The sequence below is a fragment of the Bombina bombina genome, chromosome 10, assembly GCF_027579735.1.
Source record: "Bombina bombina isolate aBomBom1 chromosome 10, aBomBom1.pri, whole genome shotgun sequence".
Classification (NCBI taxonomy): domain Eukaryota; kingdom Metazoa; phylum Chordata; class Amphibia; order Anura; family Bombinatoridae; genus Bombina; species Bombina bombina.
In genome coordinates this window covers 162,823,201-162,850,066 of record NC_069508.1, presented here as the reverse complement: position 1 = coordinate 162,850,066, position 26,866 = coordinate 162,823,201, and the positions used below count along the sequence as shown (strand labels likewise).

The following is a 26,866-nucleotide window of genomic DNA, read 5'->3' as shown; positions in this document are numbered from 1 at the left end:
TTCCCACAGGACAGAGGGATATAAGATTTGATGAAACCCAATTTAGAGTTTAAAGTTTAGGCTTTGGTTTGGCTCAATTCAGGATGAAGTTAGAGAGACTGAGTTGAAGTCACCTAATACACTTTAATAATCAAGCAATGATTCCTGGGAAATGTGGACTTAAATAGGATTCACTTTGGGGAGGAGATCTGGTGTTAAAGGTGTAGTTACAAACCAAATGCTGACAGATCCCCCCATTCAAGAGCCCCGTCCAGCAAACCGAGGACCCGGTTTAAAGGGAAAAGCAAGATGAAAGTCTGCCAATAAATCGGGTGCATTCAAGTCACGCAATAGAACCCATGAATTCTCATCATCACCATAATCCTTCCAATGGACCAGGTATTCAAGTCTACCCCTACGAAGTCTGGAATCCAGAATCCCATCAACTTCATAATCCTCAGGATCAGGTAAAGTAAGCAGTGAGGTATCCTCAGTAGGAACAGCGGTACCCAAATAAGGTTTTAATAAAGACATATGAAAGGAGGGGTGGATTTTCATTGTACCAGGTAACTTCAAAGTCACTGCATTCTCGTTGATTATTTTAAGTATTGGGAATGGACCAATGAACTGGTCAGCTAATTTCTTACTTGGTACGGGTAGTTTGATATTCTTTGTGGATAACCAAACCATATCATTTGGTTTATATACTGGAGGTGGTACTCTCTTTTTGTCGTAGTATTTTTTCTGTGTTTCTTTAGCAGTAACCAAATGGTTCTGCAAAGTTTCCATAACATCTTTCAAGGATTCAGTGTAGTTGGAAACTGATGGTGAATGGGAACAAGTTAGCGTATTCGGATAAGTACGTGGATGAAAGCCATAAGTTGCGAAAAAAGGAGAAACTTTAGTTGAGGTATTGATTGAATTATTATAAGCGAATTCAGCGCTTGGTATCCAATCGTACCAATCATCTTGTTGAGATGAAATAAAACATCTCAAGTACTGTTCGAGGGTTTGGTTTAGACGTTCCGTTTGGCCATTGGACTGCGGATGAAACGCAGTTGTGAGCCTGAGTGAGATTTGCAATGTTTTACATAAGTATTTCCAAAATTTTGAAGTGAACTTACTTCCACGATCCGTTACAATGGATGCGGGTAATCCATGTAGTCTAACTACATGATTATGGAAGAATTTTGCAGTTGTAAATGCAGTCGGTGTTCTTTTTAATGGAATAAAATGTGCCATTTTAGTTAAATGGTCTATTACAACCATTATGGTGTTGTGACCATTAGATATAGGTAAATCTACAATGAAATCAATTGCTATCATATCCCAAGGTTTTATGGGAATGGGTAAGGGCGATAGGAGACCATAAGGTTTATGATGTTCCTTCTTTTTCTTAGCGCAGGTTTCACAATTCATAATATACGTATGTATGGCTGTTTTCATCTGAGGCCACCAGTATTCTCTACTGATAAGTTCAGTTGTTTTTTCAATGCCTGGATGACCAGCTAAGGGGGTATCATGATGTTGTTGGATGATTTGGTTTCTCAGGGTATGTGGAACATAAATCAGACCATTGTTCATGTATAACCCAGATTCGGAATCTGGAGTACAAATAGGTGGAATTTCAGGATCTGAATGTTGTGCCTGAATTATGTCAGAAGTTTCTAAAACTACTGCAGCAATGATTTTAGATGGCGGAATTATATATGTATTGATATGAGAGTCTTCTATAGTTTCAAATGATCGGGATAGAGCATCAGCTTTTATATTCTTTGTACCTGGTATATGTGTAAGTGAGAAATTGAAGCGATCCAAGAATAGAGCCCAATGTACCTGTCTTGAAGACAGAGTTTTATTTTTCTTCAGATATTGAAGATTCTTATGATCAGTGAAAACCTGGAATGGAATTGTAGTTCCCTCCAAGAGATGTCGCCAATGTTCCATTGCTGATTTCATTGCTAGTAATTCCTTATCACCTATTGAATAATTACTCTCTGCAGGAGTTAATCTTCGAGAATAATAGGCAATAGGATGGAGATGATCACCCTGTTTTCCAGGTTGTGAGAGTATAGCACCTATTCCAACATTGGAAGCATCTACCTCCAAGGTGTAAGGCAAATCAGGATCAGGTATACTCAACACAGGAGCTGTTGTAAACTTCCCCTTTAGATCTTGGAAAGCTTGCTCAGTGCTGGAATCCCAAATAAATTTTTGTTTACCTGTCAAACGGGTTAAAGGTTGGACAATGGTTGAAAAGTGATTAATGAACTTTCTGTAAAAGTTTGTGAAACCCAGAAATCTTTGTAAAGATTTCAAACTTCAAACTTCAAACTCTTGATCCATTTGAATGCCTTTAGGAGATATTATGTATCCTAAAAATTTGATGGTGTCTTTGTGGAACTGACATTTTTCCATTTTAGCGTATAACTAATGATCTCCAAGAGTAGAAAGAACCCATCTCACGTGTTTTCTATGGTCCTCTAGATTTTTGGAATATATAAGAATATCGTCTAGATAGACAATTACGCACACATCCATAAGTTCTTTAAAGATCTCATTTATAAAAAACTGGAATGTGGCAGGAGCGTTCGTCAGACCAAAAGGCATTACATTATATTGGAATAGCCCATATCTGGTTATGAAAGCCGTTTTCCACTCATCTCCGGATCTCATACGTATTAAATTGTATGCTCCCTTAAGGTCTAACTTAGTGAATATGGTAGCTCCACTAAGACGTTCGATTATCTCCGGGATGAGTGGTAACGGGTATCTATTTTTTATGGTGACAGCGTTGAGGGCTCGATAATCTATAATTGGTCTAAGTGTGCCATCTTTGTTAGTAACAAAGAAAATAGCTGAGGCAACAGGAGATGAAGATGGTCATATGAATCCTTTTCTAAGGTTTTCACCCAAGTATTCCCTAAGCTGTTTCAATTCTTTTTGTGAGAGGGGAAATATTTTTCCTGATGGTATTTCTAACCCTGGTTTTGTGTCAATGGGACAATCAAAATGCCTATGAGGTGGGAGAGATTCAGCATTTTTTAAATTAAACACATCATTAAACTCATGGTATTCATTAGATAATATAGAGGCTATATGTCCAATATTTACATATGGGTAACATGTCTTTAAGCAATATTGTGATTTGAAAGTGATTACATTTTGGGTCCAATCTATTGATGGGTTATGTTTTTGTAACCATGGTAACCCAAGTATTATGGGATGAATTGAACTAGGAATTATATCATATGTTAAAAACTCTTTATGCCCATCTGGTGTGATGGTTAACAATGGTATTGTGTGATGAGTGATAGGTCCCTTTAAAATCTGAGTGCCATCTATTACCCTTACAAAGACAGTAGAAGATTTCTGCAGAATAGGTATTTTATTTTGTTTCACTATAGATTCATCAAGGAATATACCATCAGCTCCGGAATCAATAATGGCTTCGTTCTGAAGTTGCAGACTGTCCCACTGTAAAGACAATGTTATTGACAGGTAAGAAGGGTCTTTAAATTTTTTAGATGTATAGTTAAGTGTCAACTTACCCTTCTTTTGTCGAGAGAGGACAGGACACGAAGCTACATCGTGATCTTTATTTGCACAATAGAGGCAAAGATTAGCGGATCTTCTCCTTTGTTTTTCTTCAAAACTAAGAGGTCCGCCAATGGTACCTATTTCCATTGGTACAGGTGTTGAGTGGGACTTTTCTTGATAAGATTGAAAAGATCTTTTGGGTGTGCTTTCAAAATGATGTTTTTCAGTCTTCCTTTCGCGATATCTCCTATCCATGGCTATGCACAACTTGATTAAAGATTCCAAGCTTTCCGGGAAATCGACTCTGGAAAGTTCATCTTTAAGATGTTCAGATAAACCTAGACGGAACTGTTTTTTTAGACTTACTGAGTTCCACTCCGAATCCGTGGCCCATAGCTGAAAATCCGCTATGTAATCTTCCACTGGTCTTTTTCCTTGTTTGAGTGATCTTAATCTGTGTTCGGCGGTTTGCTGTTTATTTATGTCATCATAAAGTACAGCCATTGTTTGAAAAAAGCTTTCCAGGGAATTTAGTATAGGATCTTCTGTTTCTAGAAATCTGTCTGCCCATGCTCTGGGCTCTCCAGAGAGGTAGGAGATGGTAGTGAAAACTTTAATCTTATCAGTTCGGTAGGTTCGTGGTTTTAGAGTAAATAATAGAATACAAGCATTCTTAAACTCACAAAATTTCGTGCGATCACCAGAAAATGGTATTGGGGGGTTAACCTGAGGTTCTGGAGTCTCATTAGCTTTTTGCGTGACAAATTCATTAAGTATTCTTTTTAGTGTGCTGTTTTCATTTTTTATTTCAGTTAAACCTTGGGCCAATATTTCCACTTTCTGGTTTAGTGAGGAGATTTGGTTAGCCATTTCAACAGGATCCATGTTATACCTGGAAATATGTAGCTAAGATTAATTATTTATTTTTTCAGGCTTGATTATTCTGTGATAACTAGGTCTAAAGAAATATATATTTACAAAGTTTTATATGTATTTATTATTTAAGTAAATGTTTGCATTCATAATCTCCATAATACCATGGCTTAGATATTAGGTTCATGTATGAATACATAATTACTAAATGATTTGTAGTTAAAGTCACAAACTAAATAACTCATTAGTTGTGATAATCTCAATATTATGATGTGAAAAATGACAGATGTCAAAAGAAATGTAAATGACAATAAACAGTAATAATAATATATGGTTTCAGACACAGATTATAATAATTGGTGGTTCAGTGAATAAAATGACCTGTAGAGCTTTGAATGTTATAATCTGATAAAATGCTTAATGTTTATGAATGAGAACAAAATCTTAGATATTGGTTTTCTGGTATTTTATAATCCAAAGATAAGACACTCGATTTGTAATTGAATGAAAGAGATTTGAGTCACAGGATGATATAAACAAAGTTAATTCAGTAATGCATTACTATTAGATTTGGTTCCAGCATGCTATAAATAATCGTTGGTGCACATACCTTTCAAAGTATAGATTTGAGAGAGTTTGCAAGTCTTACTTGATACACAGAGATCCGATCGACTTTAGGTGGAGACAGGAGAGCAGCATTCAGTGTGATCAGCGAGATTACCGACTCTGGCGTGCTGCGCAGTTGTTTCACTGAAACCGGAGATGACGTCAGCTGTTGGATGAGCGTCCGTTCACAGCCTGTATCGGCAAAGAGCTGCAGCTACTGTTGGCTGTTGGAAGCAAAAGGTTTAGCTTCCTAATTAGAGAAATATAAAAGTTATAGTTACTCTAGTAAATTCCCACAGGACAGAGGGATATAAGATTTGATGAAACCCAATTTAGAGTTTAAAGTTTAGGCTTTGGTTTGGCTCAATTCAGGATGAAGTTAGAGAGACTAAGTTGAAGTCACCTAACACACTTTAATAATCAAGCAATGATTCCTGGGAAATGTGGACTTAAATAGGATTCACTTTGGGGAGGAGATCTGGTGTTAAAGGTGTAGTTACAAACCAAATGCTGACAGAGGGTGCCTGTTGGGTCTGGGGGTACCTAGGAGCCACCGGTGGGCGAGCGGAGGCTATAGTGGAGCAGCTCACCGGGCGAGGCTCAGGTCGTGCCTGACGCCGATCATCCAGGAACTGGTCAGCCAGGATGGCGGCTTAGTTGGCTGTCTCGGGCTTCCAATCCCTGACCAACTCTCATACCTCCAGTAGGGAGTGATCATAGAAGTGCTCGAGCAGAATGAGCTGGGTGGCTTTGGCCAGGGTGGTTACTTGGCAAGGAGCGGGTGAACTGGTGTGTCCACTCTGTGAAAGGCTGCCCCTCTTGTCTCCTGAGTCCCCAAAACTTCAGCCAGTCAGCCTCCGGCGTGATAGCATACCGGGCTAGGATGCGCTCCTTCACCCGGTCATAGTTCTTTATGTCCTCCGAGGGAACAGTGTGGAAGGTCTCAATGGCTTGCCCTAATAACTCTCTGATCAGGAGGGTGACTCGATCGACACTGGCAATGCCCTGCAGTTTGCATTGCGTCTCAAACCCTTGGGTATCTGTCTACCTCCTCATCTTCTTCTTTATAGGCGTGGAATGCCTCATGTGGTAGTTTTCTTTTCGGGGGAGGAGGCTGGAGAGTGACTGGCACGGCTCCCCCCATAGACTTCTGGACCTCCAACATTCAGAGGCGGGTGGCATCTGCGATTATCCGGGTGATAACCTATTCTGGTGGGATGGTCCCATAGAGAACCAGTCGCCACTGGATCTCCCTCTTAATATTGGACATGGCTTTCCCCCTGGTTGATGTCTTACTGAGCCGGTCACTGCTCCGTCTGCTGCCAGGCTCACTAGCCGGCTATCTTGATCACCTTCCATCATTTCGGCGATGAATGCTGCTTTGTACTTGTTGCCGGCGACTTGCCCCCGAGCTTAATTGGTGGTTTAGATTTTCCAGTTAGACGGAAGCATCCCACTGCTGTCAACCAGTTGTGTTGGACACCGGCTACCCCGACTGAGTAGCTCTGCCAGGAGGGTCCTTCCTGTCTCTGGAACTCGTAGCTATAGAGCGGAGAAAAGTGATTATAGCCAGAGCCCACCCAAATAACCAGACAGAACCAGTATTCAGTTGAAACAAGAACATACTTTATTGTGAAACACACACACTTATATACACCCAGCTCACATTGATAAGCGTTGTATCTGACCCCTAGATCTCCCACCATTCCCGCCCCTCCAGACAGGCTGGCAACCGGCATAGTATCCGTAGTCCCATAGAGTCCCAGTGGTACAGAGGTAGTGATTCCAGGGTGATCCCGGGTGAGCGGCGGTACTTCCAAGATGTTGTTGGAAAGCCCTCGGTCCCCAGATGCCACATTAAAAAAACTACATAATCCGTTGCTGGGGGCCGGAGCAGCAGTTGATCAAACATACACCAGAGAAGCCAGGGGAAGTTGGGATTGTAGGGGGGTCTGAAACCCCAAGTTCCCAAGGGAGCTCTCTTCCGGCAATCACCCCACCTCTTGCCCTCCCTAGGGGGTACCAATCCCAAAAAAAGCAGAGCTCTGGGGCAAAGGTCCGCTGGAGCAACCTTTGGGAATAGGTTAGCGGGTGTCCGGGGTGGTGAGGTGGACCGACAGTTCCAGGAGCCTGGCCAGCCAGAAAGGGATTAGTCGGTCAGAGATCAGCTCTTCTGTGAGGATGTACAAACCACAAAACAAGTAATAGGAAGAGTCTGAGAGATCACATAAGCCATGAATGGACCAAATCTAAAGTAAAAAGGAGTTAGCCAGGTAGTAGGGGGTTGGGGTGGGGGTAGCCTTGGCAGCCTGGTATCCGTGACAGCAGCAATATTAGTTTTAATATAAAAATACACATAAACCCTTTAAAATATTTAATAGGTGCATATTACAAAGTCTCATGTTAATTTATTATTATTTTAAATAATAATTTTTTTGGAGTTTCCTATCCCTTTAAGTACCTGTTTTAGAAATAGAAACTGGGATGTCTTCCAAAATTAACTCATACAATAGCCCATTCACAGCTCCTAATGCTACAGAAAAGCTCTATTCATGAACCCATGTTTTCACTGTTCAAGGCAAATACTCATTTACATGTGACATTAACCTATTGTAATCACAACACTGATTAACCCTATGAATGCCATAGGCATCTTGTCATGATGTATATACTTCTATAGCCAGTTCAGAACACAAACATCTACAAAAGGCATGTTTTTACTTTTTATTTTTGATATTTGATTTAAAGTAACACTCAAAAAGTTTTGATTGTCATAACAGCATTATTTAAATTGGGTTTTAAAAGGGGATTGCTTAATCATGACTTTCAAAGGAACCTATTGTAATCCATGTCCATCCGCACCACTACTAAACCATCTGAATGCATCATTTACGTTGTCAGGATGGGCAGACTGTGCACCATTTCTCATTTGCTATATGGTCACTTTTAACTTTCACTTCTGAGGTTATTTACCACTTCCCTCTAGTTTTGGGTGCATTCCTAGCCATTGCGGGGCCCAAGGCAGGATGACATAATGGGGCCCCCCTTTATCCCCGCCCCCAACCCGCCCAATCTCCGCTCCAAAACCCCGCCCCCAACCCACCCAATCTCTGCCCCAACCCCGCCCAATCTCCGCCCCCGCCGTTTTTTACAAATAAAAACAATGGGAGAAAAATAATTTAAAGTAATGCACAACATTTTAAATTAAAAAAATATATAAATCCAATAAAGTGGAGCACTATAACATTGTATATATTGCAATATACCATTTGTAATATTGGAACAACGGTTTATTATATAATGAAGAATTATGCTGACAATTAGGAACAGTGGAGTTGAACTGTGCCTTATTTTTATGTGTTTTCTTATTATAACAAGAACATTACAGAGATGCCAGGGCTGCCTCAGCAAGTGCAGGTCCCTAGGCAGAAAGACAGCGCGGGGCCTCTACCCAGAACAAAAAAATACTTAAAAGAAATGGGGCAATGCACTGTACCACACAAACACAGTGCACAGATATAATACACACACAGAGATACTTATATACACATACATCCCCACACACACAGCCCCCATAGCCCCCGCCCCCACACACACTCAGACAGCCCCCCACACACACACACACTCAGACAGCCCCCCACACACACTCAGACAGCCCCCACCCCACACACACACTCAGACAGCCCCCACACACACTCAGACAGCCCCCCCCACACACACACTCAGACAGCCCCCATACACATACACACTCAGACAGCCCCCACACACACACACACTCAGACAGCCCCCACACACATACACACTCAGACAGCCCCCCACACACACACTCAGACAGCCCCCCCCCCACACACACACTCAGACAGCCCCCACCCCACACACACACTCAAACAGACCCCACACACACTCAGACAGCCCCCACACACACTCAGACAGCCCCCACACATACACACACTCAGACAGCCCCCACAACATACACACTCAGACAGCCCCCACACGCACACACACTCAGACAGGCCCCCCACACACACACACTCAGACAGCCCCCACAACAGATCGCCACAACAGAACTTAAATCATTTTCACAACATGATAACTTTAATTAATATATTTTGTGCATAATTTGATGCTTAATTATAGCAAGTTTTCAGTTGAAACTTTGACAAATAGGGCCCATAATATTTTCTTTTGGTGGATTTTAAAATTCTTTAACTGTAAGTATTGAACCTGCTGCCTTGCTACATTGTATCTGCCTAGGAGACCCTTAATCAAAATTGTGTCTCGTGAATGGGTTTTTAAAGAGAACGAGGGGCCGATTTATCATTGTCTGTCCGACATGATACGCTCAATGCCGACAGCATACGCTGCCAGCATTTAACATCGCACAAGCAGTTCTGGTGAACTGCTTGTGCAATGCCGCCCCCTGCAGATTTTACAGCCGCTAGCAGGGGGTCTCAATCAACCCGATTGTATAGGATTGGATGGATTGCAGGCCGCAGCCTGAGAGGCAGCAGATCAATTATGGAGCAGAGGTCATAAGACCGCTGCTTCATAACTGCATCAGGGGCCATTCGGCCCTTGATAAATCGCCCCCCAAGCCTCCATGCCAAGTCCAAACTAATTCACAAGAGTGCATTTTAAAGTACTTGCACCCACATTATTGAAGTTGTAAACTAGATAAAGCATTTCGGACTGGGAGCTCATTAATGCAGGTGCAAGTACTTTAAAACACACTCTTGAGAAAAAATTTGGACTAAGGAACCGATTTATCAACTTGCGGGCAGATGTGATTCGCTCTAGCATACACTGTCGGCATTTATCATTGCACATTCACATTCACTGCCAATCAGCGGTGTCAATCATTCCGACCGTATCTGACCAGGATGATTCCTGCCCTCCATCTCTGAGGTGGCGAATGAGTTAAGGAGCAGTCTTTCGACCGCTGCTTCTTAACTTAAGTTTCTGGTGAGCTGGAAACTTTGTGGGTAGATTGCAGCATCCTGTGCTTGATAAATCTACCCCTTAGTGTGCATGAACGCTTGTTCTCTCTCAATAAAAAACAGTCGAAAAGGCGCAATCTTGCTTAGACAGTCTACGCCAGAATTTTTCTTTTTTTAAAGATAGATTTAGCCTTTATTACCCATTCCCTAGTTTTGCATAACCAACACGATTATATTAAAGAGACATGAAACCCAAAATGTTTATTTCATGATTTAGGTAGAACATACAATTTTAAACAACTTTCCAGTTTACTTCTCTTATCAAATTAGCGTCATTCTCTTGGTATCATTTGTTGAAGAAGCAGCAACGCAAAACTGGTTTGTAATTGAACACATGGGTGAGCCAATGACAATGGGTATATATGTGCAGCCACCAATCAGCAGCTAGAACCTAGGTTCTTTGCTACTCCTGAGCTTACCTAGATAAACCTTTCAGCAAAGAATAACAAGAGGGGGAAACAAATTAAATAATAGACGTAAATTGGAAAGTTGTTTAAAATGGTAAATCCTGTCTAAATCATGAATGTCTAATGATGACTTTATTGTTCCTTTAATATACTTTTTTCCTCTGTGATTACATTGTATCTAAGCCTCTGCAGAAACACAGTCAAATGCATTGAAATAAGGTTTGGCCTTCAAGGGCTTAGATATTAGCATATGAGCCTACCTAGGTTTAGCTTTCAACAAAGAATACCAAGAGAACAAAGCAAATGTAATGATAAAAGTAAATTGGAAAGTTGTTTAAGATTGCATGCTCTATCTGAATCATGAAAGTTTAATTTTGACTAGACTGTCCCTTTAACTGAGAGAATCAGACAGAATGCCGAGGGTCTCTGGATCAGCTGAGAATGCATTTACTGTTTTGTTTTTGTAATTGTTTTTAAAAAAAGTCAGATTCACTTCAGACAGGTCTTAGGTTCCCAGACGTAAGTCTTTGTTTATTTGTTATTTCTAAACCACTTAAGAAAAGCAAATAACAGCCCATAATAGTTTTTTTTATTAAGGCTTTGTTATGGTTTCCATTACGTGTTTTATTCAAGGTCTTGTACATGCTTCAGCATTTTAACTAATTATATCTGTGCTTGAGCTGTCACATGGCTGTCATTCTTGCATTTCTCTGGCTTATTTGCTGCCCTTTAACTCCCAGAAACCCCTGTTCTCACCTGTGCCACTATAAGCTCATGTGATGTCGTATAAACATATAAATGGCCCTCTCACGCAGGTGATGCCACATAATTAGTAATTAGCAGTAATATGCAAGGCAGACTCTAACCGGAAAGTCTCTGAAGGATTGAAAATTATTCAATGAAATAGACTGGCCAATATTCAGTAAAATCTGCTGCTGAAATTAATACCTCGCTGAAAAATTGTGGAATTATAGGAATTCAATTTTATGCTCGTCCAAATTACCGGTCGCTCTCTGCTACAATCACAGACTGCAAAAATGCCTTTTAAAACAAGTGGATTAAAATGAAAAAAGTTTCCCATCTATAAACCAGAACACGCTAACATATGCAAAATAGTAACCCATCTATAAACCAGAACACGCTAAAATATGCAAAATAGTAACTTGTATTTTTATATGTATTTTTATACATATTAAAATTTTGTGTAATGCTAAACTGACTAAAGTATATTATTTGGAGTCTCATACTTGGCGATCCGATATACAGCGTAGTTTTCGGCGCAAGCGAGGGAACCCGCGCCGCCCGTAATTTCACCTCGCACATCGGGGTATTACATATACCCCGCCGGCAGTTCCTAAAGTGCCATAAGTCGGATAAACTAGCGATGTCCAGAAATGAGCGTATCTACAAATTTCTGGAGTCGCTAGTGACTTACGGCACTTTAGAAACTGCCGGCGCCTAAGAAAACTAACTAAAATCTTAAATATCCCGTAACTGTCTAACACGCCTCCCAAAAATAATCCCGACACATATACCCCTATACCCACAATCCCCCCTCTCACTCCTAATAATAAATGTATTAACCCCTAAACCACCATAGCCCACACCGCAAGTAATAACTAAATTATTAACCCCTAAACTGCCATAGCCCACAACACAATACACCTATTAAAGTATTAACCCCTAAACCGCCATAGCCCACAACGCAATACACCTATTAAAGTATTAACCCCTAAACCTAACCCTAACACCCCCTAACTTAATTATTATTTAAATAAATCTAAATAATATTACTATTAATAACTAAAGTATTCCTATTTAAAACTAAATACTTACCTATAAAATAAACCCTAAGATAGCTACAATATAATTAATAATTACATTGTAGCTATTTTAGGATTTATTTTTATTTTACAGGGAACTTTGTATTTATTTTAACTAGGTACAATAGCTATTAATTAGTTAATAACTATTTAATAGCTACCTAGTTAAAATAATTACAAAATTACCTGTAAAATAAATCCTAACCTAAGTTACAAATACACCTAACACTACACTATCAATAAATAAATTAAATTAATTAACTACAATTAGCTAAAATAAAATACAATTAAATAAAATAAACTATAGTAAAAAAAACAAACTAAATTACAGAACAAAAAAAAAATTTTTACAAGAAGTTTAAACTAATTAGACCTAATCTAAGCCCCCTAATAAAATTAAAAAAAAACAAAATAATAAAATGCCCTACCCTATACTAAATTACAAATAGCCCTTAAAAGGGCCTTTTGCAGGGCATTGCCCCAAAGTAATCAGCTCTTTTACCTGTAAAAAAAAAGAACAATCCCCCCCAACATTACAACCCACCACCCACACACCCCTACTCTAAAACCCACCCGATCCCCCCTTAAAAAAGCCTAACACTACCCCATTGAAGATCACCCTACCTTGAGCCGTCTTCACCCAGCCGGGCACCAGTGGTCATCCGATCCGGGCAGAAGTCTTCATCCGATGGGGCAGAAGAGGACATCCGGACCGGCAGAAGTCTTCATCCTATCCGGGCAGAAGAGGACATCTGGACCGGCAGACGTCTTTATCCAAGCGGCATCTTCTATCTTCATCCATCTGACGAAGAGCGGCTCCATCTTGAAGACCTCCGGTGCGGAGCATCCTTCCAGCACGACAGACTAACGACGAATGACGGTTCCTTTAAATGACGTCATCCACGATGGCGTCCCTCGAATTCTGATTGGCTGATAGGATTCTATCAGCCAATCGGAATTAAGGTAGGAAAAATCCGATTGGTTGATTTAAACAGCCAATCGGATTGAAGTTCAATCCGATTGGCTGATCGGATCAGCCAATAGAATTGACCTCACATTATATTGGCTGATCCAATCAGCCAATCGGATTGAACTTTTTTGGAAGGCATTTTAGGGAGTTATGGTGCTCCCATACTGCTACGGCTGCATTTTATGGCGAGGTGAAAATGGAGTAAGATTTCTCCATTTTCGCCACGTAAGGCCTTGCGCTGGATATTTGATACCGATTTACGACGCTGTCCCATGTTAGCCTATGGGAGTAAGAATTGCGGGCGACGGGTGAAATATACGGGCGTAAGTTGTATGCTACGCCGTATATGTGATACTAAACCCCGCAAAAACCGGCATCACCGGCTTTTGCGGACAACGCTGCATATCGGATGGGGCCCCAGATCATTTAATAATTAGGTTGGTTAATCTTGTATACATATATATATATATATTTATAGTTTTAAGGAATAATTAGTTTTTTAACTACCTTTGGCGCCTCCCACAACCTTCCTTTTTACTTAATATGCAAAATAGTAACCCATCTATAAACCAGAACACGCTAACATATACAAAATAGTGACCCATTTATAAACCCAAACACACTAATATATGCAAAATAGTGACCCATCTATAAACCAGAACACGTGACGCTAACATATGCAAAATAGTAACCCATCTGTAAACCAGAACATGCTAACATATACAAAATAGTAACCCAATCTCACATGTCACTCCTAGAGGGACAGGAGACAAGGAGTGTATACTTTAGTTATCCTGAGATTGTCTGTGTATCAGGTAATGCTACATTGAGTCTCACATGTCACCCCCCAGAGGGACAAGAGACCAGGAGTACATACTGCAGTTATACTGAGATTGTCTGTGTATAGGGCAATGCTACAGTGAGTCTCACATGTCAACCCCTAGAGGGACAGGAGACTAGGAGTGCATACTGTAGCTATACTGAGATTGTCTGTGTATAAGGTAATGCTACAGTGAATCTCACATGTCCCCCCTCAGAGGGACAGGAGACCAGGAGTGCATACTGCAGCTATACTGAGATTGTCTGTGTATAAGGCAATGCTACAGTGAGTCTCACATGTCACCCCCCAGAGGGACAGGAGACTAGGAGTGCATACTGTAGCTATACTGAGATTGTCTGTGTATAAGGTAATGCTACAGTGAATCTCACATGTCCCCCCCTCAGAGGTACAGGAGACTAGGAGTGCATACTGCAGCTATACTGAGATTGTCTGTGTATAAGGCAATGCTACAGTGAATCTCACATGTCACCTCCCAGAGGGACAGGAGACCAGGAGTGCATACTGCAGTTAAACTGAGATTGTCTGTGTATAGAGCATTGCTACAGTAAGTCTCACATATCAACTCCCACCCTTATAGGGACAGAAGACCAGGAGTGCATACTGCAGTTATACTGAGATTATCTGTTTATAGGGTAATGCTACAGTGAGGGTCACATGTCACCTCAGAGGTTAAGCAGACCAGGAGTGCATACTGCAGTTATACTGAGATTGTCTGTGTATAGGGCAATGCTACAGTGAGTCTCACATGTCACCCATTAGAGGGACAGGAGACCAGGAGTGCATACTGCAGTTATACTGAGATTGTCTGTGTATAGGGCAATGCTACAGTGAGTCTAACATGTCACCCCCCCAGAGGGACAGGAGACCAGGAGTGCATACTGCAGCTATACTGAGATAAGGCAATGCTACAGTGAGTCTCACATGTCACCCCCCAGAGGGACAGGAGACCAGGAGTGCATACTGCAGTTATACTGAGATTGTCTGTGTATAGGGCAATGCTACAGTGAGTCTCACATCTCACCCCCCAGAGGGACAGGAGTCCAGGAGTGCATACTGCAGCTATACTGAGATTGTCTGTGTATAAGGTAATGCTACAGTGAGTGTCACATGTCACCTCCCAGAGGGACAGGAGTCCAGGAGTGCATACTGCAGCTATACTGAGATTGTCTGTGTATAAGGTAATGCTACAGTGAGTCTCACATGTCACCCATTAGAGGGACAGGGGTCAAGGAGTGCATACTGCAGTTATACTGAGATTGTCTGTGTATAGGGCAATGCTACAGTGAGTATCACATGTCACCCCCAGAGGGACAGGAGACCAGGAGTGCATACTGTAGCTATACTGAGATTATCTGTGTATAGGGCAATGCTACAGTGAGTCTCACATGTCACCCCCTAGAGGGACAGGAGACCAGGAGTGCATACTGCAGTTATACTGAGATTATCTGTGTATAGGGCAATGCTACAGTGAGTCTCACATGTCACCCCTAGAGGGACAGGAGACCAAGAGTGCATACTGCAGCTATACTGAGATTGTCTGTGTATAGGGCAATGCTACAGTGAGTATCACATGTCACCCCCAGAGGGACAGGAGACCAGGAGTGCATACTGTAGCTATATTGAGATTGTCTGTATATAGGGCAATGCTACAGTGAGTCTCACATCTCACCCCCCAGAGGGACAGGAGTCCAGGAGTGCATACTGCAGCTATACTGAGATTGTCTGTGTATAAGGTAATGCTACAGTGAGTGTCACATGTCACCTCCCAGAGAGACAGGAGTCCAGGAGTGCATACTGCAGCTATACTGAGATTGTCTGTGTTTAAGGTAATGCTACAGTGAGTGTCACATGTCACCTCCCAGAAGGACAGGAGACCAGGAGTACATACTGCAGCTATACATAGATTGTCTGTGTATAGGACAATGCTACAGTGAGTCTCACATGTCACCCATTAGAGGGACAGGAGACCAGGAGTGCATACTGCAGTTATACTGAGATTGTCTGTGTATAGGGCAATACTACAGTGAGTCTCACATGTCACCCCCAGAGGGACAGGAGACCAGGAGTGCATACTGTAGCTATACTGAGATTGTCTGTGTATAAGGCAATGCTACAGTGAGTCTAACATGTCACCCATTGGAGGGACAGGAGACCAGGAGTGCATACTGCCGTTATACTGAGATTGTCTGTGTATAAGGCAATGCTACAGTAAGTCTCACATGTCACTCCCAGAGGGACAGGAGACCAGGAGTGCATACTGTAGCTATACTGAGATTGTCTGTGTATAGGGCAATGCTACAGTGAGTCTCACATGTCACCCATTAGAGGGACAGGAGACCAGGAGTGCATACTGCAGTTATACTGAGATTGTCTGTGTATAGGGCAATGCTGCAGTGAGTCTCACATGTCAGCCCTAGAGGGACAGGAGTACATTCTGCAGTTATACTGAGATTGTCTGTGTATAGGGCAATGCTACAGTGAGTCTCACATGTAACCCATTAGAAGGACAGGAGACCAGGAGTGCATACTGCAGTTATACTGAGATTGTCTGTGTATAGGGCAATGCTACAGTGAGTCTCACATGTGACCCCCAGAGACCAGGAGTGCATACTGCATTTATACAGAGATTGTCTTTGTATAAGGTAATGCTACAGTGAGTCTCACATGTCACCCATTAGAAGGACAGGAAACCAGGAGTGCATACTGCAGTTATACTGAGATTGTCTGTGTATAGAGCAATGCTACAGTGAGTCTCACATGTCACCCGTAGAGGGACAGGAGACCAGGAGTGCATACTGCAGTTATACTGAGATTGTCTGTGTATAGGGCAATGCTACAGTGAGTCTCACATGTGACCCCCAGAGACCAGGAGTGCATACTGCAGTTATACTGAGATTGTCTGTGTATAGGGCAATTCTACAGTGAGTCTCACATGTCACCCATAGAGGGACAGGAGACCAGGAGTGCATACTGCAGTTATACTGAGATTGTCTGTGTATAGGGCAATGCTACAGTGAGTCTCACATGTGACCCCCAGAGACCAGGAGTGCATACTGCAGTTATACTGAGATTGTCTTTGTATAAGGTAATGTTACAGTGAGTCTCACATGTCACCCATTAGAAGGACAGGAAACCAGGAGTGCATACTGCAGTTATACTGAGATTGTCTGTGTATAGAGCAATGCTACAGTGAGTCTCACATGTCACCCGTAGAGGGACAGGAGACCAGGAGTGCATACTGCAGTTATACTGAGATTGTCTGTGTATAGGGCAATGCTACAGTGAGTCTCACATGTCACCCGTGGAGGGACAGGAGACCAGGAGTGCATACTGCAGTTATACTGAGATTGTCTGTGTATAGGGCAATGCTACAGTGAGTCTCACATGTCACCCCAGAGGAACAGGAGACCAGGAGTGCATACTGCAGTTATACTGAGATTATCTGTGTATAGGGCAATGCTACAGTGAGTCTCACATGTCACCCCAGAGGAACAGGAGACCAGGAGTGCATACTGCATTTATACTGAGATTATCTGTGTATAGGGCAATGCTACAGTGAGTCTCACATGTCACCCCCAGAGGGACAGCAGACCAGGAGTGCATACTGCAGTTATACTGAGATTATCTGTGTATAGGGCAATGCTACAGTGAGTCTTACATGTCACCCCCAGAGGGACAGCAGACCAGGAGTGCATACTGCAGTTATACTGAGATTATCTGTGTATAGGGCAATGCTACAGTGAGTCTCACATGTGAAACCCAAAGAGACAGGAGACCAGGAGTGTATACTGCAGTTATACTGAGATTATCTGTGTATAGGGAAATGCTACAGTGAGTCTCACATGTCACCCCCAGGGGGACAGGAGACCAGGAGTGCATACTGTAGCTATACTGAGATTGTCTGTGTATAAGGTAATGCTACAGTGAGTCTCACATGTCACCCCCAGAGAGACAGGAGTCCAGGAGTGCATACTGCAGTTATACTGAGATTATCTGTGTATAGGGCAATGCTACAGTGAGTCTCACATGTCACCCCCAGAGGGACAGCAGACCAGGAGTGCATACTGCAGTTATACTGAGATTATCTGTGTATAGGGCAATGCTACAGTGAGTCTCACATGTGAAACCCAAAGAGACAGGAGACCAGGAGTGCATACTGCAGTTATACTGAGATTATCTGTGTATAGGGCAATGCTACAGTGAGTCTCACATGTCACCCCCAGAGGGACAGCAGCAGGGCCGGTGCAAGGATTTTTGTCTACACAGGCGAAGGTGCATTTGGACGCCCCCCCCCCCCCACCAAAAAACCCAGACAATATCACCAACCTCTTGGAAACTCAGAAAATGCAAGGTCTTAGCAAAAGAAAGCCATGTATAAATGACATGCTATACTGTTAAAGGGCCATTGTACTTATTATTTTTTTCTAATGTTTTCCAATCTCTTTTTATACCTAACAACATATATTCATTTAATATAAAAAAGTATAATGAAGACAGGGTGTGTACCATGTGTAAACTGTCTGCCAGTGCCAGTTTATTTATGAAGCCAACTGCTGCCAAGAGATTTTTGAGTTAATAAATTAAGGACACGGTGGACACCACACTACTGCATCATGCATGCATGCATTGTTGGGGTCTCACAGACAGTCGGTGGTGAGTCAGTCACTGACTGACTGTGTAGTGTTAGGTTAGTTACTGTTTGAAATGTGATGAACTGTAGGACTGGTGGTCTGGGTTAGGTCAGGTGACTGTCTCTGTCTGTGTCAGGCTTGAGCTTCCAAGTTTCCAACCTCACCGTGACCTCACCTCAGTGACAGTTCCACTGACCACTCACTCTCAGACTCAGTCAGACTGACTAGTAGATCCCACGGGCTGCACCCCCCCCCCCACGGTCCCCCCCCATGATCATCATCATGATCACACATCCATGCACATGACTTCACTAACTAACCCATCCAGATCCAGCATGACATGCATCCATCATGAATAAATGATTATGAATTTTTTTTCCTAATTCCTTCCAATTCCAAATGATCCATCATCCTCCAAATAATCCTAAATTCCTACTGTCCTGTTCTGGACTCTGTCCTGTGCTGCTGCTGCTGCACTCTGTCTTAGTCAGACTGACTGTTACTACTAGTAGTAGACTGGGCCTGCACCCCCCCCTGTCCCCCACCATCATCATATGATATTTATTTTATACAATTTAATTAACTCTCTGTGACTCTGTCCTGTCCTGTGCTGCTGCTGCTGCACTCTGTCTTAGTCAGACTGACTGTTACTACTAGTAGACTGGGCGGCTGGGCCTGCACCCCCGGTCCCCCACCATCATCATATGATATATTTATATATTTTACAATTTAATTAACTCTCTGACTGTGACTCTGTCCTGTCCTGTGCTGCTGCCTGCTGCTGCACTCTGTCTTAGTCAGACTGACTGTTACCACTAGACTAGTAGACTGGGCCTGCACCCCCCCCCCCCCGGCGGTCCCCCACCATCATCATATCTTATATTTATTTTTTTATACAATTTAATTAACATACATAATAACAACACAACATGTCATGATCACACTGTCTCACGACTCACACTACTAACCCCATCCAGACCATCCATCATCCCAGACCCCAGCAGGCTCAGCCAGCATGACATGATGCATCATCCATATCCATTATGATTGATTATTATTATTTTTTCATAATCCTCCACCGACCTAACCTAATTCCAAATGATCCAATCCTGAACTGAATGTAAGGCTTATATGCTTATGGACTGGCTGCTTATATAAATTATATAAATATAAATATCTCCATTCTCCTCCTAAATAGGCTAAATCCTCCTACCGTAACTTGAACGTCTTCTGTCACTGTGTTGAGTGTCGACTTGTCTCACTCTCACTCTCAAGTTGTTGTCCGCTCGGCGCTCCCAGTCCCTCTGCCTGCTGTGCTGGGCTGGTGAGGTGACTGGTCTTCTTCTCAGGTGATGTGAACTGCGCAGCACGAGCGGGCTCTCTCCTCACGTGGCTGGCTCAGGCTGCCTGTGTCACGTTCCCTCTCTCACTCAGTCAAGTGACGTGACGTCACCAGGTGGTTGGACGGGCAGCCTGTCAGTCAGACTTCAGTCAGCCACTCAGAGAGGCTGTGTGTGCTGCGCTGCGCCGCGCCGCAACTTAGCAACTGGCGCCTGAACTTAGGCATAGGCAACTTCCTGTTATAACGATCGATCAGTGTCAGTGAATCTTGAAGATGAAGTTGTTCAAATTATTCACAACACATGTTATAATCATAATCATTCATGTTGCGGTCGGCAGGGGGGGGGGCTGGGGGGGGGGGCTGGGGGGGGTGGTAAAAAAAAAAATACTTAAAATTTTTTTTTTTTGAGCAGCAAATTAATCAGCAAATGCACTGCTGCTCTTGAGCGCCCCCCTGCTAATGCGCCCTAAGGCGGTAGCCTAAGCTGCCTATTACAAAACGCCGGCCCTGGACAGCAGACCAGGAGTGCATACTGCAGTTATACTGAGATTGTCTGTGTATAGGGCAATGCTACAGTGAGTCTCACATGTCACCCCCAGAGGGACAGCAGACCAGGAGTGCATACTGCAGTTATACTGAGATTATCTGTGTATAGGGCAATGCTACAGTGAGTCTCACATGTCACACTGACTTCTAGAGGGGTAACCACTGATTGGCAAAACAGAAAAACAGACAAAGAACATGAAATCCACCAGGTTTTTCAAGTGATGGATCCCTAAGCTACTCTGAAATGTCAATGCTAGGCACAGTTTCTTTGCCAAATTAAAAACCAAAAGTTTTTAAAACACGTATTTTGTTTAGAGATGGTTTGCAATGCAATTCTTAAAGGAACATGAAACCCAAAATGTTTCTTTCATGATTCAGAGCATCAATTTCAAACAACTTTTTAATTTACTTCTATTATCAATTTTTCTTCGTTCTCTTGGTATCTTTTGTAGCACAACAAGGATGTAAGCTTTTAAGCCAGCTTATTTCTGGAGCACTATAAGGCAGCCGTTTTGCAATAATGTTATCTATTTGCAAGATCACTATATGGCAGCTCTATTTCCTGCCATGTAGGGCTCCGGATGTCTACCTAGGTATCTCTCCAACAAAGAATATCATGGGAACAAAGCAAATTTGATAATAGAAGTAAATTGGAAACTTTTTAAAAAATGGTTTGTTCTGTGTGAATCCCACAAGAACGTTTTGGGGTTTTATATCCCTTTATTTACTGATTTACAGTTCAATGCTTAATCACTGATATACTGTATGATATATGCCATTTTAATCTAGTTGACTTTATCATATCACCACTTCTGTATTCATCCCTATACAACTTAAACACATTTATTGTAGTCACTGTTTGAAATCAGAAAAAAATATTTGTTTAACAAAAAAAATTAATAATAAATTAAAGACTATTAAAATTTTTCGTACTTTTTTTTCAGAGGGGGAGATGAAAAAATAGCTACAGCTTACTGAGACTATATATATATATATATATATATGCACCCTCTAGTGACTTAGTTACCTATTGTCATCTATCTATAATTATTAGACATGTGCGTTTCGTTTCGTTCCAAATCGAAATTCAGACAAATTTGTTAAATTCGGAGCATCGAATCGATTTAAATTTCCGAATTACCCTAGCAACGAAATGTAACTAATCTGAATGCATTTGTACCGAATAAATCCAAATTAGTTCGGATTTATTTGTTGCATTCGAATGGCCATGGACTAATTACAATTACAGTAGTATTGTACAGTATATTAGGTTATATCATTCTGCTAGCTCTGTGCAGGGCACATTATGTAGCTGGTACCTGTGAGGTTGGTACTTAGGTGGGATGTGATGTGTATTACACTAGTATTATGTACTGTATATTAGGTTATATACCTCTGCTAGCTCGGTTGTATATTGTGTATCTGGTACCTGTGAGGTTGGCACTTATGTTGATTCAGATGGGTTACACCTAATATACAGTACATAATACTAGTCTAATACACAGCACATCCCACCTAACACATACCGAACTTCCGAATTTACGAATCGAATCCGAACTGAATACATCCAAATTTATTCAAATCCGAAACAAATGCATTTGAATGTATCCGAATTCGAATCGATCCAAAAATGAAATTCGAAAAAAATCTGAATTGGTCTGAAACGAACCAAAACAAATTTTTCCGTCACGCACAAGTCTAATAATTATTTTGATATCTATTGTAATTTATCTATAGTGGTTTAGATCTGACATTTATTATCACTTGTGTATGTTTGCTGACAGACTTATTCATAAAGTACTTGGCTATGTGATTGTATGTATTGAGCAGTATGTAGCTGGATGCTCTTTTTGAATTCTATAGTGATGGTTAAATAGAACAGTTTGTACATTTGTAAAGAGAACATTAATTTAACTCAGCAGTGATGTCATTACTTAAGCAGGTAGTGCCATACAGAGCAGTGACATCACACCACTCATGTGCTATAGAGCAGTGAAGTCACACTAGTGCAGAAATATCTCACAATCGCCTAGATTATGAGCTTTGCACTAAACAGGGTGCGAAACTAACGCCAAAAAGTTGCATTATTTCACCTTCCATAGCGTTGCCATTACGAGTTACTGAAAAGCCTCCTTGTGCATGCGATATGGTGGCGATAAGCTCCATAGCGCACAAAATCCAAGGGCTGCTTTGACGTGCTCATGCACGCTTTCCCCCTTAGACATCCATGGGGAGAGAATGTTAGAAAAAAAGCTAACACCTGCGATGGCGGAATGAAAAATCTCCGTAACGCAACCCCACTGATGTCTATGGGGGAAAAAAAGTTACGTTTAAACCTAACACCCTAACATAAACCCCAAGTCTAAACACCCCTAATCTAACCCCCTGACATAGCTGACACCTAAATAAAGTTATTAACCCCTAATCTGCCGCTCCCCACATCGCCGACACTTAAAAAAATGATTAACCCCTAATCCGCCGCTCCCCGACATCACCGGCACTATAATAAAGTTATTAACCCCTAAACCTCCGGCCTCCCACATCTCCGCAACTAAATAAACTTATTAACCCCTAAACCTCCGGCCTCCAACATCTCCGCAACTAAATAAACCTATTAACCCCTAAATAGGGTGACCATATTGCCGCTTTAAAAAGAGACACATATGAAAAAAACATATGTCAGGGTTCTTATACAAAAATAAACAGCCCTGAAAACAGCCATGACATATGCATTTTTCATATGTGTCCCTTTTTAAAGCGGCAATATGGTCACCCTACCCCTAAATCTCTGACCTCCCACATCTCCGCAACTAAATAAACCTATTAACCCCTAAACCGCCGGCCTCCCACATCTCCACAACAAAATAAACCTATTAACCCCTAAACCGCCGGCCACCCTCAAAGCACAAAACACTAAATAACACTATTGACCCCTAAACCTAACACCCCCTTAACTTTAAATTAAAATTATAATATAACTATATTCAAATAAATAAAAACTTACCTGTGAAATAAAAAAAACCTAAGTCTAAATTATAAATTAACCTAACATAATAATTCTAATAAAATAAAAAAACTACCAATTAAAAAAATCTAAATTTCAAATGTAAAAAAACCTAACACTACGAAAAAAATAAAAAAATCTAAAATTAAGCTTACAAAAAATAATAAACGAAGTTATCAAAAATAAAAACAATTACACCTAATCTAATAGCCCTATAAAAAAATAAAAAAGCCCCCCCAAAATAAAAACACCCCCTAGCCTACAATAAACTACCAATAGCCCTTCAAAGGATCTTTTGTAGGGCATTGCCCTAAGTTAAACAGCTCTTTTACCTGTAAAAAAAATACAAAGTCCTCCCAACAGTAAAACCCACCACCCACCCAACCAACCCCCCAAAATAAAATAACCTAACTCTAAAAAAATCCTAAACTACCCATTGCCCCTAAAGGGACATTTGTATGGGCATTGCCCTTAAAAGGACATTCAGGTCTTTTTCATTGCCCTTAAAAGGGCATTTAGCTCTTTTTCAAAAGCCCAAACTTTAATCTGAAAAAAAAAACACCCCAAAAAATAAAAAAATACTTAGCACTAACCCCGGAATATCTACTCATGGTTGCTGAAGTCTAGACATCCAGGTGGCAAGAAGTCTTCATTCAGGTGGCGACATCTTCATCCATTGCGGGGGCGTCTTCTATCTTCATCCCGGTGGCTCGGCGTGGTGCAGAGCGGGCGAAGACAATCCAGTACGGAAGGTCCTCTTCATATAGTCCCCGCCGTACACTGAAGCTTCAGTGCAAGGTAGCTGTCTCAAAATGGCGTACCTTGCATTCCTATTGGCTGATTTGATTCTTCAAATTCAAATCAGCCAATAGGACAAGAGCTTCTAAAATCCTATTGCCTGTTCAAAACAGCTAATAGGACGAGAGCTTCTAAAATCCTATTGGCTGTTCAAAACAACCAATAGGATGAGAGCTACTAAAATCCTATTGGCTGATTTGAACAGCCAATAGGATTTCAGTAGCTCTCATCCTATTGGCTGTTTTGAACAGCCAATAGGATTTTAGAAGTTCTCATCCTATTGACTGATTTGAATTTGAAGAATCAAATCAGCCAATAGGAATGCAAGGTACGCCATTTTAAAACGGCTACCTTGCTTTGAAGCTTCAGTGTACGGCGGGGACTGTATGAAGAGGACACTCTGCACTGGATGTCTTCGCCGCTCCGCCGGGATGAAGATAGTAGACGCCCCCGCGATAGATGAAGATGTCGCAACATGGATAAAGACTTCTCGCCGCCTGGATGTCCAGACTTCAGCAACTGTGAGTAGATATTCTGGGGTTAGTGTAAGGTTTTTTTTGGTTTTTTTTCAGATTAGGATTTGGGCTTTTGAAAAAGAGCTAAATGCCCTTTTAAGGGCAATGAAAAAGACCTGAATGCCCTTTTAAGGGCAATGCCCATACAAATGCCCCTTTAGGGGCAATGGGTAGCTTATTTTATTTTTAGAGCTAGGTTTTTTTATTTTGGGGGTTGGTTGGGTGGCGGGTTTTACTGTTGGGGGGGGGCTTTACCTTTTTTTACAGGTAAAAGAGCTGTTTAACTTAGGGCAATGCCCTACAAAAGGCCATTTTAAGGGCTATTGGTAGTTTATTGTAGGCTAGGGGGTGTTTTTATTTTGGAGGGGCTTTTTTATTTTATAGGGCTTATTTTTGATAATTTAGTTTATTATTTTTTGTAAGCTTAGAGTTTTTTATTTTTCTAAATTTAGTGTTTATTATTTTTTGTAATTTTAGATTTTTAGATTTTTTTATTAGAATAGTAAGGCTAGGTTAATTTATAGTTTAATGTTAGGTTTATTTTTATTTCACAGGTGAGTTTTGAATTATTTAAATATAGTTATATTGTAATTTTGATTTAAAGTTAGGGGGTGTTAGGTTTAGGGGTTAATAGTTTAGTTTAGTGTTTTGCGATGTGGGGGGCCAGCAGTTTAGGGGCTAATATGTTTATTTAGTGGCAGAGATGTGGGAGGCTGGATGTTTAGGGGTTAATAGGTTTATTTAGTTGCAGAGATGTGGGAGGCCAGAGGTTTAGGGGTTAATAACTTTATTATAGTGGCAGTGATGTCGGGGAGTGGCAGAATAGGGGTTAATAACTTTATTATAGTGGCGGTGATGCCGGGGAGTGGTGCTGAAATAGGGGTTAATAATTTGTATTAGTGTCGGCGATGTTGGGAGCGGCAGATTAGGGGTTAATAAGTTTGAGATAGTGTTTGCTATGCGGGAGGGTGGCAGTTTAGAGGTTAATAAGTAGTTTATAGGTGTTAGTGTACTTTGTAACACTTTAGTTATGAGTTTTATGAAACATTTTTGTGGTGCAAAACTCATAATACTGGTTTCAGATGACGGTATGGATTGTGTCGGTATAGGCTGTAACGCAAGCTTTTTAGCCTCACCACACAACCTGTAATACCAGCGCTATGAAAATCCCACGCAAAAGCATCATTTTTTTTAGTGCGGAATGGCCGTTGCGTTACAGGCTAAAATGCTTGCGGTATAGCTATACCAATATGACTCGCAATAGCTGCGTTACTGTTATTACACTGAAATTGCCATTTTTTCAGCGTTAAAAACTGTAACGTAAAACTCGTAATCTACCTGATAAACAGTAAGCTATATAGAGCAGTGACATCTCACTTGTGATGTCATATAGAGCACTGATGTCTCACCAAGCTGTAATGTTACAGAAAACAGTATGCCCCGCTGAGCAGTGAAATGACAGCAGTGATGTCACACCATGCACCAACATGATGTAAAATATTGTAATGATGTCACATAGGGCAATAATGCTGCAATCATACACTGATTCATTTTTATCTTCGCAGGAACAGAGCAGAGCTCTCTGGAAGGACCCAGCAGATCCAGCCAATCAGCAGCTCCTAATGGGTTCAAAAGACATTTCCTGAACCATAAACTAGACTGTGATAATCAGCCCCAGGATCCTGACAGACTGTTCCAGAGGTGTTTCCTAGCCACAGTGACAACTATCAATGTGCAAGGGGCTACCTGACCTCATTTAAAGTAACATGCATTTTAATCTTTCGACGAATGTCATACAAATGGACATCTTGCCCGGGGAGCTTACAATTTAGATGTGACTAATTACTTGTTGCATCCACTGCAGTATCAATACAAAAAAATCATGAGTTTGCACAAAAGCAGAGTTTGCAGAGACACATATGTGGTGAGGGTACAGGACTTGTCAACCTTGCTTCAAAGTTTAGGTTGCAAACAATCAGAGCCCAAAGGTAGTA

At 41.4% G+C, this 26,866-nt stretch overlaps 1 protein-coding gene across 1 annotated transcript in view; it reads left to right on the top strand.

Annotated features, from left to right (window-relative positions):
- The window catches only part of SHISAL2A (shisa like 2A), a 113,212-nt gene extending 86,590 nt beyond the window's left edge, over window positions 1-26,622 (top strand). Inside the window, exon 3 of the mRNA XM_053693999.1 lies at window positions 26,438-26,622. Coding sequence (XP_053549974.1) covers window positions 26,438-26,622 — 185 coding nt within the window. The remainder of the gene's footprint in view (window positions 1-26,437) is intronic.
- The last annotated feature ends 244 nt before the right edge of the window (window positions 26,623-26,866 follow it).